We start from the raw sequence: 21594 nt of genomic DNA, 5'->3' as shown, positions 1-21594 counted from the left end.
AGATATTTTTATTGAATTCAAATTCCACCATCTGCCGTGGCGGGATTCGAATCTGGGTCCCCAGAATTTCTGGACTAATAGTCTGGATTAATAGTCTACCGATAATACCACTAGGCCATCACCTCCCCATAACTTGTTGGGAATAAAATAGATAACCAGAATTTGATGTGGTCTGGAAAAGGATCTGGCCTCTTAATATTTACACTGAAATAACTATAAAGTGCTTAACATCCAGCAGGCAAGCATTTCCAAAACCGAATTAAACTCTTAAATGTTTTCTATGAGCTATTATCTGCAGTTAAAACTATAATGCAGATCTTGGCATAAAGAACATTCAGCTTTTTGGTAGCGAGCTAATAAATTGTATAAGAAGAGCAAGTTCAACTATACATGTTTTGAAGAACAGAATAACTTGGGTCACAACCTGCGCACAACGCAACAAAGTCCCCCCTCTGCAACATTTTAAAATTCAAGGCTAGATTGGGGCCATTGTTTAGGTGGAGCACAGTTTAGGGTCACTAACCCTGTACAAAAGAGCTCAAGTATAAGTGAAATCCCGGCCCCAAAAAGTTCTGCGAATTCATCAATTACGAGGTAAATTGCATCAACTGGCAACTTTAAAGTGTCGTCTCGCAGGTCAACTGGCCTTTGGCTTTAACCGCATTAATTATGCATGCGAGCCTCTTCACTGACCATGGCTTCATTTTGTCAGGACATTTATCTTTTAATTTGAAGAGGAACCTAGTTACCTTGGTGCTGATGGTCGATGCTATCATCTCGCATTCTGAACTACAAGAAGAACCCTTAATAAAACCACTTACATTAAATCTGTCAAATACTATTCTCGAATTAAATTCCGACCTAGAATTTCCTGTGTACTTGCAGCCAGAGACATGCACCATCACGGAGCAAAGCAAATATGCAGCCTAAGAATCTGGGGAATTTAGTTTGTGAGTGGACTGTGGGCCTCAGTACAATACACCCAAAATTCCATCTTTTACAACCTATTGATTGATTTTATGAAAGCATCTCTGCCCGTACGCAATACTGGTGCTGCCCCCTCCCCCCATGTGCAAGTTTATTTTAGTTCCAATTTCTCAGAAGCATGCTCTAAGTTATGGTCAGGTTTTTCAGTACAGCAAGAAGATAAATCATTCTTCAGCCGCTTAATTGCAATTTCTTTGAGCTTTTTAAAAGGATTTACGCTCACCAGGCACTGCTGATTCTCAGCGCCAGGGTCCCGGGTTCAATTCCGGCCTCGGGTCACTGTCTGTGTGGAGTTTGCACATTCTCCCCCTGTCTGTGTGAGTTTCCTTCAGGTGCTCCGGTTTCCTCCCACAGTCCAGAGATGTGCGGGTTAGGTGGATTGGCCGTGCCAAATTGACCCTAGTGTCAGGGGGATTAGCAGGGTAAATGCATGGGGTTGCAGGGCCTGGGTGGGATTGTGACTCGATGGGCCGAATGGCCTCCTTCTGCACTGTAGACATTCTATGAAATGGGCACAATTGTGGATGCTATCTCCAGGCTGTGTCTCTGCAGGAAATTCAGGGCCCCAGCGCTGATTGGAACAAAATCAGTCGCAGCATTAACAGAAGGCACACTTGAGCATCAAAAGTAGAGATTAGTGATTTTTAAATACAGGCCTTTAAACAATATTTCTAACCTTCAAAAACAATGCAAATTCTGACCTACGTATTGAGTTTTCAAAAGATAAAAAATGCAGGGTTTACCGCAACTTGAAATCAATCTTATAATTATCGAGAATTCAAACATATGGATAGTACATTAGGTGGACACAATCCCACTCCAGAGAGAGGTTCTACTGATTTGGGTTTTCCGGGTAAAAGCTTGCTGCACAGCAACAGATTTTACCCTTTCAAGGAAACCCAGAAATTCAATAAATATTTGGCTTGAAGTCCAGTAGTATTCTCCTTTATGGCCTTGTCTTTTTCTTTCTTCTTTCGCAATGTTCTTTTCATCGACATAAATCCTGGGAAGGTCAGGTTCTCAGCGCAGGGCGAGGGGGAGGTCGTGAAGGAGGGGGTGCGCGAGACGGTGGTGGTCCAGGCGGTGGGCTCCTCGCGCATGACTGGGCGGACAAAGCAGGAGGACTGGGAAGTTCACAGGCCAGCGGGATGTATTCGTTGTGAGGTGGCGGCATGTGCGAGGCAGGAGCGTTGCACGAAGGAGGCGGGGTTTCATTTTCCTTCACCCTGGTGAAGTTTATGCAGCGACCCTTGTTGGAAAAAGAGAAATAACAAAATTACAATCTGCACGTGTTTGCTCCTGCACTTTAGATGAATGTGACCTAGGGAAAAATGGTGCACAGCAGTGGAATTGCCGGTCATAACATTATTACTTGCAACTACTACTTGCAGCATTTCTTTTTTACAAAATTTAGTTTAGATTGCTTTTTATTCCTACTTAAGTTTCTTTCATGGTCAACTTTGTTTATTTTTATTCATTCGTGGCACAAAGGCCTCGCTGGCTGGCCAACATTTATTGTAAGAAGTCTCACAACACCAGGCTAAAGTCCAACAGGTTTATTTGGTAGCAAATACCATAAGCTTTCGCAGCACTGCTCCTACGAAAGGAGCAGTGCTCCGAAAGCTTATGGTATTTGCTACCAAATAAACCTGTTGGACTTTAACCTGGTGTTGTGAGACTTCTTACTGTGCTTACCCCAGTCCAACGCCGGCATCTCCACATCACAACATTTATTGCCCATTGCTAGATGCTTGAAACTGAGTGGCTCGCTAGGCCATTTCAAAGGGCAGTTGAGAGTCAACCACATTGATGTGGCTCTGGAGTCACATGTAGGCCAGACTGGATAAGGACGGCAGATTTCCTTCTCTAAAGGACATGAGTGAACCAGATGGGTTTTTCCAACAATCGATTCATGGTCATCAGCAGATTCCTAATTCCAGACATTCTTTTGTATTGGATTCAAATTCTACCATCTGCTGTGGCGATATTCGAACCTGGGTCCCCAGAACATTAGCTGAGTTTCTGGATTAATAGTCTGGATTAGTAGTCTAGCGATAATACCACTAGGCAACGGGGTCACTATCAGCAAGGTTTAGCTTTCAGTTAATTTGTTTTGGATACCACATTGGTTTAGTTCCTTTTTTTGATTTTATTCACATTTTTTATACGTACACATTGGGCAGGATTTCCCTCCCTGCCACTGCAGTGGCGTGTTTTGTGGTGGTGAGGTGGCCCGCCATTGACTGGCAGCAGGACCTTCCAGTCCCACCACTGTCAACAGGGTTTCCTGCTTTTCACAACCTCCATCACCAGGGAACCTGCAATGGCGGGACTGGAAGATCCTGCTGGTGGGAATTGCTGGAAAATCCCAGCCAATATTTACATACAAAAGTGACACAATGGATATCTATTAGTGGCTGCAATTCAATAATATAAAGTGAGAAATGTTGATGATGCAACAAATCACAAAATAAATCTGGAGAATTAATAAGCGTTGTCTAAACTCGCAGGTTAATGAAAGTCTTCGAGAATAACAACTTGCATTCATATAGCACCTTTACCATAATAAAATTTCCCACAGCACTATACACGCATTGTCAAACAAAAGTTGACAACGAACTATACAAGGAAATATTAGGCCAAATGACCAAAAGATTGGTCAAAGACATAGCTTTAAGGAGAGAACGTGTAAACTCCACACAGTCACCCAAGCTGGGAATCGAACCCGCGTCCCTGGCACTGTGAGGTAGCAGTGCTAAGCACCGTGCTACCTGAAGTAGCAAAAGACAATTGTAATCTACCTGTTGGTACATAGGCATCTTACGACAATGAATATCTAACATGGATAGGTGACCAGTAATGTCTGTGGTGTGTAAACGTGCAATGATATATTCTGCAATCAGGAAATTTTTTTATTCATTTGTGGGGTGTGGGCATCGCAGTTTGTGCCAGCATTTATTGCCTGTCCCCAAGTGCCCTCCATTTCACATTGCAGTGATACTGGAGTGACATGTAGGCCAGACCAGGTAAGGATGGCAGATTTCCTTCTCTAAAGGACATTAGTGAACTAGGTGGGTTTTTCCAACAATTGACAATGGTTTCATGGTCATCATTAGACTTTTAATTCCAGATTTTTATTGAATTCAAGTTTCACCATCTGCCGTGAGAGGATTTGAACCCAGGTCCCCAAATCTTGCTCTGGCTTTCTGGACTACTTGTCCAGTGACGATACCACTATGCCACTGCTACCCTGAGCAAGCAACAGTACACAATCTAGCCTTCTTTACAATATACCCGTACCAATGATTTCCTAAGTAGGTAGAAAGAAATATTAACCCTTGTACGAATGATAAACTAAACTGGATTTCAGAGCATCAAGGTGTAAGTTTTTAAGTTTATTTATTAGTGTCACAAGTAGGCTTGCATTAACACTACAATGAAGTTACTGTGAAAATCCTCTAGTCGCCACACTCCAGTGTCTGTTCATGTACACTGAGGGAGAATTTAGCATGGTCAATGCACTAAACCAGCATGTCTTTCGGACTGTAGGAGGAAACCAGAGCACCCGGGAGAAACCCAGACAGACACGGGGAAAACGTGCAGACTCCACACAGACAGTGACCCAAGCCAGGAATTGAACCCAGGTCCCTGCCCAGGTCCCTGGCACTGCGAGGCAACAGTGCTGATCTACTGTGTCGCCTGTTTCCAGCTTTAACATAATCTCTTGCATCTGTCTATAGTTAATTAACAAAGTTGCGTACTGCTGAAAAAGGTGCCCTTTTAGAAAATAGAACAGTACAGCACAGGAACAGGCCCTCTCACACTTTTCAGGACAGGTCACAAAAATATCAATGTCAGGGGAAACAACAAATTGATAGTGTATGAGAAGAGAAGAGAGCTGATTGGTTGGCAAGTGGACTTTTTCAGCAATACTCAGGTTCTGTATACACACACAATGCACGCACGCACACAACGCACAGAAAAAATGCATTTCAATCTGGTTTGAAAATCTGATTCTGCTCCCCAGAATCTTTGCTCCCTCGTACACCAAATTCATAAGCTGCTTCTTTACATGCTTCTCGCACAAGTAAAAGGTTTGGCAGCAAATACCATATTTCAAAGTTAAATACATTCCATTTGTCTTAACAATAGCTTCATTTAGCACTTTTATTTATAACAATCTGATATTTCCTCTGCTAAGTGGCTGTCCATGGTTCACATTGCATGAACCTATTAATCATTTCGCAGGTTTTAATTTGCTAGGATTTCATTACATTGCAATCACCAGGAGCAATGATGCAATGCCACAACACTGCTGATTGTGCATGAGTTTGCACATGCTTATTCATTGTTATTACATTAATATAGTGCAAAATGGGAATGAAAAATGTTGGAAAAAAGTTTAAAGTTTATTAGTGTTATAAGTAGACTTACATTAACACTGCAATGAAGTTACTGTGAAAATCCCCTAGTCGCCACACTCCGGCGCCGGTTTGGGTACACTGAGGGAGAATTTTAGTACGGCCAATAGACCTAACCAGCATGTCTTTCAGACTGTGGGAGGAAATTGGAGCAGTCAGAGAAAACCCATGCAGACACAGGGAGAACGTGCAAAGACGGTGACCCAAGCCGTGAATCGAACCCGGATCCCTGGCGCTGTGAGGCAGCAGTGCTAAGCACAATGCCATCTTGCCGCCCCAAAATAACCAGCATTTGGAAAAGAGAAAAAAATTAGTCATGACATGTTAATGGTCTGCTGTTTCGTGAATTTTCATTTTAAATTTGCAACGTTTTACGTCAGTGTGACGAGTCCTAATTTAAATGTAAGTAAGGTGGCACAGTAGCACAGTGGTTAGCACTGCTGCCTCACAGTGCCAGGAACCTGGGTTCAATTCCGATCTTGGGTGACTGTGTGGAGTCTGCACGTTCTCCCCATGTCTGTGTGGGTTTCCTCCCACAGTCCGGAAGACGTGCTGGTTAGGTGCATTGGCTATGCTAAATTCTCCCTCAGTGTACCCGAACAGGCGCCGGAGTGTGGCAACTAGGGGATTTCCACAGCAACTTAATTGCAATGTTAATGTAAGCCTACTTGTGACTCCAATAAATAAACTTAAACGCTTGGAATCTTTGCACAACACAATAGTAAATAATAAATGTGGATGCTTGATGTGGGTCAGGCTTTATGTCCAATCTTTTTCTGATGTGGAAATATGGCACGATGTGTATTAGCATTATTAACAGGAAACACAACTTTATCCTGATATCACAGCATATGCAAGAGATTTCACTAGAGCTCCCAAATGAAGCTGATTACAATTTGAACCCTTTCAATCGGAACGGAAGTGCAACCATGTAAGTATTTACATACGGGTACATATGTAGCTCAGAGTCACTCAGCAAGAGTTTAATTTCAAATAATTGCACCTCACAGTGTTTATATTTTAATTAAAACAGCAGTTAAAAATAACCGCGTAACACGTTAAATGTCCCTCTGGGCAATTGACTGATTAAAGAATATAACCGGGGTTCCAAAGTGTCTGTGCTCATTTCATGCTATGTTAATCAAACACAAAAATACTCAGTAGTAAAAAAAAAAAATCATAGCTAACCCATCACTGGTATACAATCAAGGAAGAAACGATGAATCTGTTCAAATTACTCTCACTCCAGTGAAAGTGAGAAGGGCCGTCAAAGTGCTGCCAGTTCCTGCCACGAGCTTTGATTACTTGTCAGACAAACAGATGGAGAGTTTAAAGGCCATGAGCCATATTGTGACAGAAAAGATTCCCTTCTTTGTTTGGCACACTCTTAGGTCTTTGCAAATGAGGAAAAGGAATGCCCTTCTGTTTTTTTTAAAAACTTGCAATCAACAGTTTTGTCGCTTCTGTACTAAAGCAAGTTACATCATGTCGTTGCGGCATATCAGTCTCCTGAAATATTTCAGCAAACTACAATATGATTAAATTACTCATTTTATTGGTGTGTAAATATAGCTAACATTCAATTGTCAATCGTGTCCCAAATGACTGCACTCACAATGATATACCTCTTTGTTTGGTGTTAGAATGTGAATACTACACTTTCTATTTAGTTACGCTAGGGTTAGCGTTAGAGTTACACTAAATAGGCAGCATGGTGGCACAGTGGTTAGCACTGCTGCCTCATAGCACCAGGGACCTGGGTAACTGTCTGTGTGGAGTCTGCACGTACAAAAATTCTCAAGTGTTTGTCAATGAACTTTGAGGATATCATCATGATTATTACACAGACAATGTTGATATTCAAACAGGAATTATTTCCAGGACAATTTATTTCAATTTAATCATTTGGTGCAATATTCGTAAAATATCTCTGCCGCAAAGGCCCAGAGGATCAAAGAGCCACTTTTTAATGCTGTAATTACTCATTTCTAATGTAACCTGTCTCTGCGTGGGTTCCCTTTGGGTGCTCTGGTTTCTTCCCACAGTCCGAAAGATGTGCTGGTTAGGAGCATTGGCCATGCTAAATTCTCCCTCAGTGTACCCAAACAGGCGCCCGAGTGTGGCGACTTGGGGATTTTCACAATAATTTCATTGTGGTGTTAATGTAAGCCTACTCATGACACAAATAAATAAACTAAAACACTGCTTTATTTTGGATCATTATAATTGCCAGATGTGTCATGATATGATAGGTATTGGAATTCTCAGATGTTGTACGCCCCACTATCGCTGCCAGTGAGAATGGAGAATTTGGCGCTCAGCCAAATCTCCATTCGTATCAGGGGACTGGAGAATCCCAGCCCTGGACGAGGTCAGAGAATTCCCGCCATTACATGATTTTCACATTTGCTTTTGTTATTTGCCTTAACATTCCTATGGCATACAATTTGTTTTGAAAAACTGCTATTATTCACTAAAAAACTTTGGGATGGAGTCATCTTTTAAAGTTGAATTCTTATCAGATAGTAACACGATAATTTTTGTTACCAGCAGACTGCCTGACAAAATCGCTTTGGTCAAGAAGTCGGTTCTCAACGTGCCTGGAAGGTGCACAATTGAGTTAATGATTTAAGCGATCACCAGTTTGCAGTTTCCTTATAATTTTCGAATTGAATGGGGCTGAATGGGAAGCATGTAAGTGAATTGGGATGAACGCTTTGTCAGCACGAGATCTGCTTTGTGCTGCTCAACAATGTGTTGAAATGCGGCTACTGACAAACATAAGCCACGTTTGGGTATGAGATGGAATATATCAGATTAACTCATGCTTGAGAAGACAATGCAGCCAACAATCCTTTCAATAAGCATACCACAAACAGATCTTGTTGGTGCAACACAGTGAATTTGACTTTTTAAATACCGAATCGCTAAATGCTTTGATCAAAAATATTATAGCGCGCAAGGAGCAATACTTTCCACTGCATACTAATCCATGTGACAATAATAAATCAAATCAAAATTTATAAGTACAAAAATTCTCAAGTGTTTGTCAATGGACTTTGAGGATATCATCATCATTATTATTACACAGATAGAACAAATGTTGATATTCAAACAGGAATTATTTGCAGGACAATTTAATTTTAATCATTTGGTGCAATATTTTTAAAATACTTCTGCCGCAGAGGCCCAAAGAGCCACTTTTTAATGCTGTAATTACTCATTTCTAACGTGAACACATTAAACTAAATGCAGTGAGCTAAACTGCACAAAAGGACATGATAATACAATTTGTGAATCCTGGCAGGAATAGATGTTAAATTATTGTCATGACTCCCAACCAAAAAGAGGATAATGAGAAATCATGGCACTGCGTTACAATGAACAAAGCTCTCTTTATTGCAGTTACTTTTCAAAAAATCACCACTGCTTGTTAAAAATGATTCCTTGGGTTTTCAGATGAAGACGTATTAATTTATAGTTTTGTTTTGCAGTGGATTTTTCCATGCATAATTTCAATGACAATCGAATCAGTCAAGTGATCACCACCCCCTCCCCCACAATGATTTGGTAAACAGATTAATGAGGTATGACGGGTAATAATTACTCTAATGCAATACCCCTGGCATATTGTTCTCTTGCAGTCTGGTATGCATTAAATCTTTAAACCAAGGTGTCAGAGATGCATTGTCGAAGACTGGACTAATGATCCTAACCGTGACAGCTGTCCATTTCCCAGTTTGCATTTAGAAACTCAGCCTGTCACCCCTAAGAAGCAGCTTATCAGTCTGCTTACATTCTGCTCCTCGTGCTCCCATCATTAGTTCTGACAGTAAATCTCTCTGCTGTCTTGAGCTGAAGCTTGTTGCCATTCATGACCAACCGAAGACCAGTAAGGCACCATATGGAACGACTCCCTTACCTCCACTCACATCTGTGCAGTATTCATACTGCACCATTCTGCTCTTTCCCATATGTTCATCCTTGTGTTTGGCTGTTGGCCGTACTGCTCACCAAATTGCCTTTTCACTGCCCAAGTGCTGAGGCAGCAGGCGTTACCCTCACCCCGACTTAAGCCCAATCAATCACAGCAATTTGTTTAGTCCTTGCCCGAGGACATCATGCCTGAATGCCAGCCCCTGATTATCATCTTGTGAATGACCTCATGTCCTTTTTAGGTCTATCTATTGAAGTATTCATTTCATTGGACCACCTAGATGCTGGCTTGTGTTGTAAATTACCTCTAACTGCATCACAAAGCAACTTCTGGTAACAATGCACGAAGCCATTTCATTCAGCTGGTCTAAGAACTCTGTAATCCATGCTTAGTGTCCACCTCCATGGCAATCTGTGTGTGTGTTCTTCAAAACAGTGTCATTTTGGCCCTGCTGTTGTTAAAGCCACATGCCGCAATATAAAATTCCTGCAGAGAATATGCTGACTAAAACACACCATCGTGTCATATTGTAAATTAAAACAAGTAACAATGATTTGTATTTTCACCTGTATTAACTGCTCAGAATCTTATTTAGTTTTGCATCATTTTGGTTTTTGTATTTGCCTCACAAACCACAGGCAGTGTAATCGTTATGGAAGTGCCTGTCATCAGCTTGAACTGTTAAAATGGGGCTTTTAAGGGAAATATTTTAAATCATGAAATCGTAAGATAATTACACGAGAGAAAGACAGTTTTGCTTATCTTGGTTCATCCATCCAGAACGTCCCTCGTTGCAACATCCAACTGTTTTTCACTTCTATTACTCTATTTAGAGTCTATTCCTAATACTTCCCATTTCTGTAAGACAAGCTTTCTGAAGACAATGCTAAACTTGCCTTTTATTAGTTTGAAGCTGTTCTCTTCATCTAAATCTAGTCTAAAGCTTTAGCTCAAGATTTAGCTTATTCATACTGTTCACTGTCTTATATAACTTTAAGAGATCACTTCTCGGACATCTTCCCACAAGGAAAAGTTGATGGCTGGGATTCTCCGACCTCCCATGCGGCTGAGATTCTCTGGTCCCGCTGCAGTGAATGGATTTCTGACTAGGTCAAAATCAGGCAAAATCATTGGCAGCAGCGGTGAGGAAAACGAGATCGGAGAATCCCAGCCTATACCTCTCCTTTCATAACGCCAGGGACCCGGGATCTATACCGGCCTTAGGTGACCGTGTGGATTTTGCACGTTCTTCCCATGTCTGCATGGGTTTCCTCCGGGTGCTCTGGTTTCCTCCCATAGCCCAACGATGTGTAGGTTAGGTGGATTAGCCATGGTAAATTGCCCCTTGGTGTCCAAAAATGTGTAGTTTAGGTGGATTGGCCATGGTATTTACATGGGTTCATGGGGACAGGGTGGAGGAGGGGGCCTGGGTGGGATGCTCTTTTGGAGAGTCAGTGCAGACTCGATGGGCCAAATGTTCTCCTTTTGCACTGTAGGAATTCTATGAGCAACGATTTGCATTTATGTAACACTGTTAACATAGTAAAGTACCCCAAGGTGCTCCACAAGTGCGTGTTCAAACAAATGGGGAGGCAATGGCCTAGTGGTATTATCGCTTGACTATTAATCCAGAAACCCAGATAATGTCCTGGGGATCTGGGTTCGAATCCCACCACGGCAGATGGTGGAATTTGAATTCAATAAAAGATATCTGAAATTAAGAGTCTACTGAAGACCATGAAACCATTGTCGGAAAAACCCATCTGGTTCACTAATATCCTTTAGAGAAGGAAATCTGTCCTCCTTACCTGATCTGGCCTACATGTGACTCCAGAGCCACAGCAATGTGGTTGACTCTCAACTGCCCTCTGAAATGCACTCAGTTGTATCAATCGCTACAAAGTCTCAACAAAGAAATGATACCGGACGGACCACTTGGCATCGACCCAGGCACCGGAAAAGACAACAGCAAAACAAAACCTTGCAAAGTCCTCCTCTGGAGGGGCCAAAATTTGCCTGCAAATAAAGAGATATCAGGGCAGGTGACTAAAGACCTGGTCAAATAGGAGGGTCTTAAAGGGGGAAAGAAAGGTGGAGCAGGTTACAGAGGCAATTGCAGAGCTGAGGGTCTGGCACTGGAAATTCAAGGGATGATATCCAGAAAGCCGCAGTCTGAGCAAGTGTTAGAAAGTCCAGCAGGCAAAAATCTATAATAAAACTGCCAGAGCCTCAGGAAGGAATCATTACAAGTTTACTTTCCCAAAAACCTCAGAACATGATGAAATTGTGAATCCTGGAACCTTTTTTTGAGGCAAGTTTTGATCGGTAAACAATTTTCAGTTTGTTTATTTAAAGGCAGAAAGAAAGAGATAGAAATGAATAAAGATGAGCACGGCACGGTGACACAGTGGTTAGCACTGCTGCCTCACAGCGCCAAGGACCTGGGTTCAATTCCGGCCTTGGGTGACTGCTTGTGTGGAGTTTGCATGTTCTCCCCGTATCTGTGTGGGTTTCCTCCAGGTGCTCTGGTTTCCTCGCACACTTCAAAGATGTGCAGGTTAAGTGGATTGGCCATGCTAAATTGCTGCTTAGTGTCGGGGGATTAGCAAAGTAAATATGTTGGGTACGAGGATAGGGCCTGGGTGGAATTGTTGTCGGTGTAGGCTCGATTGGCCATTTCAGGTCTGAATGGCTGGTCAGAGATCGAGTGAAAGACAGAGGTAAAACTGAGAGGCAGATGCACACACAGGAGAGAATGAATGTGTGAGACAGAGAGAGAGAGAGAGAGAGAGCATGAAAAGACATGAAAAGAGAAAGAAAATGAATGAGAGAGAATGGTTGAGAAAGATCGAGAGCAGGAAAAAAATGAGAGAGTGAATGAGAAAGAGAGAGTGAATGAGAAAGAGAGACGGAATGACTGAGAGAAAGAGAGTGAATTTATTGGAGTACCTACCACTCTAACCTCTGTATCACAAGATTGAATTTGCAATACCCACTTCAGGCCATATGCACAAAAACTTAGACTGACACTCCGGTAAGGTACTGAGGGAGTGCTGCACTGTTGAAAGTGCCATCTTTCAGATGAGGCTTCCATCCAAAGCCCTATCTGCCTTCTTGGGTGGATGTAAAAGAGCCCAAAGCACTATTTTGAAGAAGAGTAGGAGAGTTATACCTGACGTCCTGCCAACATTTACCCCTCAATCAACATCACAAAAATAGATCATTTGGTTGTTATCACATTGCTGTTTGTGGGACTGTGTGCAAATTGGCTGCCGGATTTCTACATTACAACAGAAATTGTAAACAGCATTCCAAAACTAATTCACTGGCTATAACACACTTGGAGAAATCCAATGGTCAGTAAAAGCACTACATAAATGTAGATCGATCTTTCTTCCTGTACATTGTACTTTTGATAAATGCTTCGGCTACTGGCAATTTAATCCAAACTTCAATATAAAACAGTGCCAATGAGCTGGACACTTGGGGTGGGATCTTCTGTTTCTGCTGGTTAGGTGAATTGGCCATGCTAAATTCTCCCTCAGTGTACCTGAACAGGCACTGGAGTGTGGCGACTAGGAGATTTTCACTGTGTGTTCGGAGGTGACGGAGATAGTCCACCATTGTCTGGCGGCGGCAGGATCTTCTGGTCCTGCCCACTGTCAATGGGGTTTCCTGTTGTTCTCATACTCTCGTGCTGGGGAACCTGTGGTGGGTCATCATCAACAGGACCAGAATATCCCGCTGGCAGGAACAGCTGGAAAATCCCACCCATGGTGACTGCATAGTCAAGTGATACAGGAATGAATTGTAAGCCTCCTTCAATATTAGGGGGACTGAAAAAGTCAGGACATATATTTCAAAACATGCTGCTGATAGAATGCAAACTGCTGGAGAGGGGAAGATTTAACAAGATCTATTTGAGAAAAATATTTGCTACAACCACCATTTTGCCAGCAATAGTTGATGACTACTGGCAAGTTTAGAAGTAGGGAGTTGTCTAAATCACGGTTTAACTGTCTCTTGCTCTTAACATGGTGGGGATCTCATTGACCAGGCATTCAACTGTACCCATATCAACACTGCAGCAAGCTGGGCGCTTGATAGTGTGGGGTTCACCTCCTGACCCCTCAAAACTTTGCCATCACTTACAAGGTATAAGGTGAAATACTCCCCACTTACCTGGGTGTGCAACCACAGTAACATTTAGTAAACGTGATACCATCTAGGATAACACAGTCCACTTGATTGGCATCCCTGCCAATGGATTCAATACCCACTCGGTGGTATAGTAGTTATCATTGCTGCCTCACAGCACCAGAGACCCAGGTTTGATTCGGGGGGGTCACTGCCTGCGTAGAGTCTGCACGTTCTCCCCATGTCTGCATGGGTTTCCTCTGGGTGCTCCTCCCACAATCTTGAAGATGTACTGGTTAGGTACATTGGCTATGCTAAACCCTCCCTCAGTGCACCCAAACAGGCGCCGGCCAGAGTGTGGCGACTAGGAGATTTTCACAATAACTTCATTGCAGTATTAATGTAAGCCTACCTGTGACACTAATAAATAAACTTTAAACACTCCTTCCATTATCAGACATTGTGGCTACAGCATGTACGATCTATAGGATGTACTATAACAACTCACCAAGCTTATTTTGACCTCACAGCCCCACAATCTCAATGTTTGACAAAGACAAGTGCAACCATAGCAGGGGACCACCATTACAAGTTCCCCTCCAAGTCTTACACTAGCTTGATTTGGACATATATCAGTATTCCTTCATTATTGCTGGGAAATATCCTAGAATTCCCTACATAACACCATTGAAGAAGAACCATATGACTTCAAAGAGTTCTATTTTCACCTCTTCAATGCAGCTAATGACAGGTATTAAGCGTGCCTTGTCAGTATCGCCCAAATCTCAAAACAGCTTTAGGAAACTTGAATGTCACGTCCTGCTCCATGTCTACCAGCCACTCCAAGAAAGTGGAAAGATTGCTGGTTCAAGCCACACAAGTTTGATTGGTAACTACGGCTGAGATTCATCTTTGTCGCTGAGCGATTGGCAAGTTCGGCTAATACGGCCGATGACACCTGCAATTTTACTGAACCTGGACCAGTTTTCATCATTCAATCAGTGAGAAAACAAGACTCCCTAATTTAAGAGAATACTGTTGTTTTTCCAGCTTGCTGGTTCGTGGTTTCCAAATACTAATCATGCCGCTAGCATTTGTTCAGATTGAGAACACATGCGGGCTGCGAATGCTGTGGTCACACGTCCTGCTAGTGTACTAATATTCCAGAAGTCTTTTCCTTGGTGGAATGTTACTTGAACATTTAAAAAAAAAAATTTGCCGTTAACAAAACAGAGAATTGTCTGGGTTTTCTTTTTGCGCGACCCCCAATGGAGAGGCTCACCGGGGATGTGTGAGAATAGTTTGAAAAATCAACTTTGCTTACTTTCAGCGTGGGGTCAAGATACTAGCAAGAGCCACATCACACGCTCACTGTGTCATGACGGCTGAATCACTTGTTGCGTGGAAGGAAAATGATCTGTCACCGATCTTTTGAGGATTATATTTTGAACCGGTGACATCATGTATTATTTCAGACACATGCAGCGCCCTGATTACTAGTTTCCCACTCTGTGTAAATATTGGTTAACTGAAGAAGAAAACTTTGAAGAAAATCAAAGTACACGCATAAACCTGCAGCTGGGAGTCATGCAAAAGAATTTTTTTTTAAAAACCCGACAGATATTCACTTTTTATTGCAGTTTCCTGGCCTCATTAGTTATTGTTATGTTATTGTTCTGCATAATACACTATCCTTTCACCAAATCTAAAAAGTGTTTCAATTTAATTTAAACCATTCTCCCCCTCCCCCTCAATGCTGGTTTTGTGAATCTTTAAGGAGGTTCTGTCCAAACAGAAGATGTAATGTATTCATTGTGAGAAGTTGGCAAAAGGAAGACGTGGGCTTATTAACCAGAATTTGTGTGTGGGACAGGATGTACGTTGCAGAATACAGCTGGACGGTACAGCCTATTCAGAAAGCTCAATAGGGCTATACTTGCAAGAGGAAGGAACAGATCCATACATTATGTAACAGTTGACTGAAATCAGAAACCAATTTCTTCCGCAGAAACTGAGTGACGCCTTCCTTGTCAGACGTGTTATGTGTCGAATCATTAGCAATGCGCTGATTTTTAGCTTCCTTGATTAACATTCACTGTAGAATTAGAAGATAAAGGATTTGTGCTGCATATAATTATAACAGCTGAATCTATTAACTAACGATGTGCAGTTACTCCCGACATAATGCACAGCTAATTGGCCATTTGAGGATTTGGCCAATAATACAGGAAATCCGTTGGTTTTAACTGTTAGCGCAGCTTGTAGCACTCTTTCATCTGAGTCAGAAGACAGTGGATTCAAGTCCTACTCCAAAACATGAACATAAAAATCTGGATTGACACTCCCGTGCTGAACTGAGGAAGTTCAGTGCGAGGTGCCATCACTGTGCGACGTGCCATCATTCAGATGAGCCGTTTAACTCTGACCTCTCAGGCGGATGTAAAAGATGGCAAGATGGTTAGCACTTCTGCCTCACAGCGCCACCTGGATCGATTCCAGCCTTGGGTGATTATGCGGAGTTTGCATGTTCTCCCCTCATCTGTGTGTCCAGGTGGTCTGGTTTCCTCCCATAGTTGAAAGATGCGTTGGTTAGGTGGACTGGCCATGCTAAATTGCCCCTTACGAGTCCAAAGATCAGTAGGTTAGGAGGATTAGTCATGGTAAATATGTGTGGCTCCAGGATAGGGTCTGGGTGGGATGCTCTGTTGGAGAGTCCGTGCAGACTTGATGGGCCGAATGGCCTCCTTCTGCACTTTAGGGATCCTATGATCCACTATTTTGAAGAAGAGCAAGGGAGTATTGGATTTCTTCAACCTACCTCTGAAGGACTTCTGACCTCACCCATCATGACTCAGCTCCCCTGGTTTGGGATGTTAGGTGTTCAGGACAGATGTCCTGTGAATGCTCACCAACAACTCCCAGGAGAAACTCAGCAGTGCTGAAATGGGGCCGTTGCTGTAGCACCCAGAGGTATGAAGCAGCATTCAAGTGCCCTGAAGACAAGATCAACAGACTGACTGAGTGCCTTAGTCAAGATTGTTTACCTACTAAAGACTAATCAGAAGGTGAGGAGATCTATGCCAAGACCTCTCTCTCAAATCTCCTTATAGGCTCATTCTCATCATGAACTGTCCCCACTGCTATGATTCATCTAATAGACTTGGGGAGAAGTGTAGAAAAGATAGATGGGAGGAAAATGGGCTGCTATTAGAACCAGCAACAAATTCAGACTGGGGCGGTAATAGTTCTTGTCACTAAATTTAGTCTTTCTTTCCATTCTCCTACCTCTTTGAAAGGATAGTGGATCCAAATCCACCCTTAGTTAAAATACTAATGCCAAATGAATATGTCACATGTTGATGGTGCATATTTGGCAACACATATTATACAATATAAAGTTTCAGGAAGCTGAACTGATTCAGTAGTTGTGCCAGTGAAAGTCATGCATATTACAAGCATTGTAACAACTGGAAAACACCTTGCAAGAATCAGGGATCAAATTAACAATTCCAAAGTGGTGCTATGTGCATTGAATGCAATGTGACTGACCCACATACTGGCCAGAATTCTCTGGTCTCCAACGCCCAGCTATCGCTGCCAGCGAGAACAGAGGATTTGGCGCTCAGCCAGAGCTCCAATCACTGCCGTGGGACCAGAGAATCCCACCCATGGGCGAGATCAGAGAATTCCAGCCACTATCTCACAAAACAAAATATTTGCAAAACTATAGCTTTTCAAAAGCATCACCAAGTCAAGTTTTATTGACTTATGGTTATTATTTGTAGTACACATGCGTGCACACATGCACACACAAACACACATGTACAAACGCACGCGCACATACACACATGCAAACACACACATGTACATATACATACAACATATACACAAACACACATGTACATACACAAACACACATGCACATACAAACATATATATACACATACATAAAACACATGTACATACACAAACATATATATATATACATAAAACACATGCACAAACAGACACATGTACATACACAAACACACACATGCGCATGCACAAACACATACATACAAACACATATACATATACATAAACATAAAACACACACACATGCACAAACACACCTAGAATAGATTCATGTAATTGAATGTTCATAAATACCAAAAGTACACAATGAGTTTATTATTATGAAGTTGTTTTTATAGGTTATAATAGTGGAACATAATCAGTTATTCTCAGATCCCTGTGGCAATATCTTAATGCCACAACTGAAAGACAACACCAATGTGATGTTATATGTAGGACAAGAATTCTTTGTTCGAAATCTCAATTTCATCACAGTCTGCAAAGGATAGGTCCAAGCTGCACTTCCGTCGGAGAAAGAAAGTTCACCAGACCTTTAAATAATCAACAAGCTGAAAATAATTACCAGCAACTATTGTTGTTTGATTATTTATGAGGATTTTCTTTCAACATATTTGCATTCAAGGTGAATGCTAATGAAATTGGGACAAATATCTTCACAGAGATACTGAAGAGCTAGAGTTTCGCAAGTATTTCCAAACATTCGAAGTGTCTGAATTAGATTCATACAGGGATAAACTCATTAACCTACAATGCTGATCATTCCATTTCAATTTTCCAGCACTCAACCACTTCCTCCAGTCAAATATTCTGTTCTTCACCACATTCACATAATCAAGAATCATTTTATTGCCAATTTAAAAAACCGCATTTTTCATGAGTTTTAAATCAGATAGGAAAAAAACTGAAGCTGTCAGTTTTTATCCCATGTATTGCTAACATTCATAAAACAAGAAAGATTTTAGCATAGTCACTATGGTGGGAAAATTTAGATAAACATTTGAGGTAAATTTTCCGATCTTGCCTGCCCACAGGGAATTGTCACGGGTGATACCTTAAGATAATCAAACCTGCAACAGTACAAATAAATTAAATAAAAACACAATGTTGGAATTCTTTATGACACTTAATGGCAGTGGGAAGGGTGCAAACTTGATCTTTAATTCCTGTAAAGCTCACTCAACAAAAAACTACGGCCAGGATTCTCTGGCCGTTCTCATCCCACTCCCGCTGCCAGTGAGAATGGAGAATTTGGTGCTCAGCCAAATCTCCAATCACTGCAGCGGGACTGGAGAATCCTGGCTGCGAGCGGAGTCAGAGAATCCAGCCCTATGTCTAAAGTTGCAAGCTCAGGATCATGGTCCCTTGAGTCAGCCATGAGCAAGGGCTTCAGAGTAATATAATGAGGCAGGTTTGCTCATTGTAACGTTACAGCAAAGAATCAGATATTTGTAGAAATCAGTGGTGTGGTGGGGTGGGGGTGTCACAGTATCACCGTGTCAACATCTGAAAGATCACTTTACGCCGGAATTCTACTGCCCCGTCTGCGAGGGGAATCAGAGCGGGCCAGGAGTGGACAATGGGAAGGTCTGTTGACCTCGGGCGGGATTTTCTGGTCTCGGGTTGAGCGAGGCCATAAAACTCCGCCCATAGAAGAGGCTAATGGACAACCATTGGCAAAGAACATCATCATGTCCAACTGTAGAACTTCAGTTCTACATAGGTCAAGTCTTAAGAGAGTCAGAAGGCAAGCTCTTATCAATGGGACCTTCAATTATGTGCTTGTTTTACCTTTAAGATAGGTGGCCTGCCTTTAAGAAGAGCAGGCTAGCTGAATCACACGGTTTGCTAACAATGTTGCCTGGTACCCCTATAGAGCACCGAGGCCACAGGCAGCATTTAGGAGAGGATAGCAGCAGGGGAGCCATTCAGGCAAACTCCACAATCACCCAAATGAGGTGGGTACACCAAGTTTACGTGTTGCCCATCTCCCCCTGAATGGGCAGGTCATGTTCTGCAATCTTGCGGCTAAAAACTGTGGCTATCCAATTTCTAGCCTGGTGTCTTTTTCTAATTCATTCACACACAGGGAAGTTCACGTTGCTAGCAAGCGACATCCTCCAAGTCATTGATGGAGCTGAGAGGCGCAGTGGTGCAAAGTATATCTCTTCGAGGAACCCTGCATAACTGTCGCACAATGAAACTGAACAGTCTGATAGCAGCGTGCATGTCCAGTTGGCCAACATGACACAAAACCTCAGTTTTTCAGCGAGGATGTGGTGCCACAGCTTTGTGAAGACCACAGAAATGACCTAATGCTGCGCACCGATGGAATTGCTTTATTCTAGAGCATCACGAATAAGCATTTGATCTGAAATCGAACTGTCAATCAGAAACAGGCTACATAAACTTGTCTGTTCATCTTGACCTACTTCACGTAAGGAGACACAAAAACTTAGGACTGCAATATCCTGTCCACATCAGAACATATTTGAAAATGTACAAGTTGCCCATACAGTTTTAGCAGCAAGAAAATTACCAAGAGATTACCACCAACAACAAAGTAAAACAGTCTAAGACCAGATTCTAAACAACATTTGACTCCCTCTGTATCCAATTCGTCAGAGAAAGAACGTTCCTGCGGATTTGTTTTATAGAGTGCATTTTTTTTAAACAGAGTTTTCTGTGAATCAAGAAAATTTGCATTTTGCCTGCAGTTTACCCTCAATCTCACAATAACTTGCAATGATATAGTTCCCTAATGTAGTCGGACACCCCGAGGTGCATCATGTAAGCGTAATCAGATGAAAATGGGCAGTGGGCAAAAGAAGGAGTTAGCTTGGTCAAAGAGTTAGCTTTTAAGGAATGGCTTAGAGGTGTAAGAGAGATGGAGAGGTTTAAGGAGAGGATTCTTGAGCCTAGAGCCTACACTGCTGAAGGCATGATCAGTAACGATGGGGCAAAGGAAGTGTGAATGCACATTGAGTCCAGAGTTAAGAGGTCACAGAGTTATAGAGTCATAGAGGTTTACAGCATGGAAACAGGCCCTTCAGCCCAACTAGTCCATGCTGCCCTTTTTTAAAAAGCCCCTAAGCTAGTCCCAATTGCCCACACTTGGCCCAAATCCCTCTATACCCATCTTACCCATGTAACTGTCTAAACGCTTTTTAAAAGACAAAATTGTACCCACCTCTACTACTACCTCTAGCAGCTTGTTCCAGACACTCACCACTCTCTGTGTGAAAAAATTGCCCCTCTGGACCCTTTTGTATCTCTTCCTTCTGACCTTAAACCTATGCCCTCTAGTTTTAGACTCCCTTACCTTTGGGAAAAGATATTTAGCTGATATGCCCCTCATTATTTTATCGATCTCTATAAGATAACCCCTCAGCCTTCTACGGTTCTCATAGAGATATGGAGGGGCAAGAGCATAGAGAAATTTAAACAGGAGAATGAGAATTTAAAATCAAGATGTTGTTGGATAGCTCGGTGAACCAAGTTATAATTGGTCCTATAGACTTACCACACTGTTCACAGTCAGCAAGATGTAGTCAAATACTTTTTACCAGAGAAAAGTTATTTTGAATATTTACTGCTGTTTTCACTATGATTGCACTGTGAAATGTTTGGAATGTCTGAAGTGCAACCACATGCAAATGAGCTATTCTTGTGGTTTACAAAAATCATGATCCAAGTAAAATTTTGATTCCAACACGAAGTAAGCTATGGTGTAGGAAACCAGGTCATCTGCCCCTATTGTTTTAGTTCTACATCATGTCATCACCTTGTTCCCCACGGATGAAAAGACAGGTTAAAAGATAGGAAAAGAAATGACACATTGATTTATGCACCTTTTCCCATAACTATCCATTTAATATTTATCTTGGCTAAAAGGCAAAAAAATGTTAGGAGGTTCTTTGAAATCCAAATATTACAGCAACAATAGACAGGAAACAGATCAGTTAAATGTCCATTTCATTTTTAAGAGCTTCTTAGTGAAGTATTTATGCTTCACTCTACTAAAATTATACTTAGTTCTAAGATTTATTTTATCAGGATTTTAACAAATACTTTTTTTACTAACCAGATTATTTGTTCGTTACTGATTCAGTTGGCAAAATATGGCAAAGTATCCTGTACTATATATCCAAATAATTGGAAAAGCTAATGGCAAAACAAGTTCACCGGAATTATTAATTCCAACATATCGTTACTTAAATCAATAACATTTGTTTACTGCACAAGTGGGATAATGTAATT

At 41.8% G+C, this 21594-nt stretch overlaps 1 protein-coding gene across 1 annotated transcript in view; it reads right to left on the bottom strand.

Annotated features, from left to right (window-relative positions):
• Positions 1-1861: 1861 nt before the first annotated feature.
• Positions 1862-21594, bottom strand: part of antxr1d (ANTXR cell adhesion molecule 1d) — a 96988-nt gene continuing 77255 nt past the window's right edge. Inside the window, exon 18 of the mRNA XM_078199646.1 lies at positions 1862-2236. Coding sequence (XP_078055772.1) covers positions 2000-2236 — 237 coding nt within the window. The 3' untranslated portion in view covers positions 1862-1999. The remainder of the gene's footprint in view (positions 2237-21594) is intronic.

The sequence above is a fragment of the Mustelus asterias genome, chromosome 28 (assembly GCF_964213995.1).
Source record: "Mustelus asterias chromosome 28, sMusAst1.hap1.1, whole genome shotgun sequence".
Taxonomy (NCBI): Eukaryota; Metazoa; Chordata; class Chondrichthyes; order Carcharhiniformes; family Triakidae; genus Mustelus; species Mustelus asterias.
The sequence above is the reverse complement of the archived record's forward strand: the minus strand, read 5'-3'. Positions and strand labels throughout refer to the sequence as shown.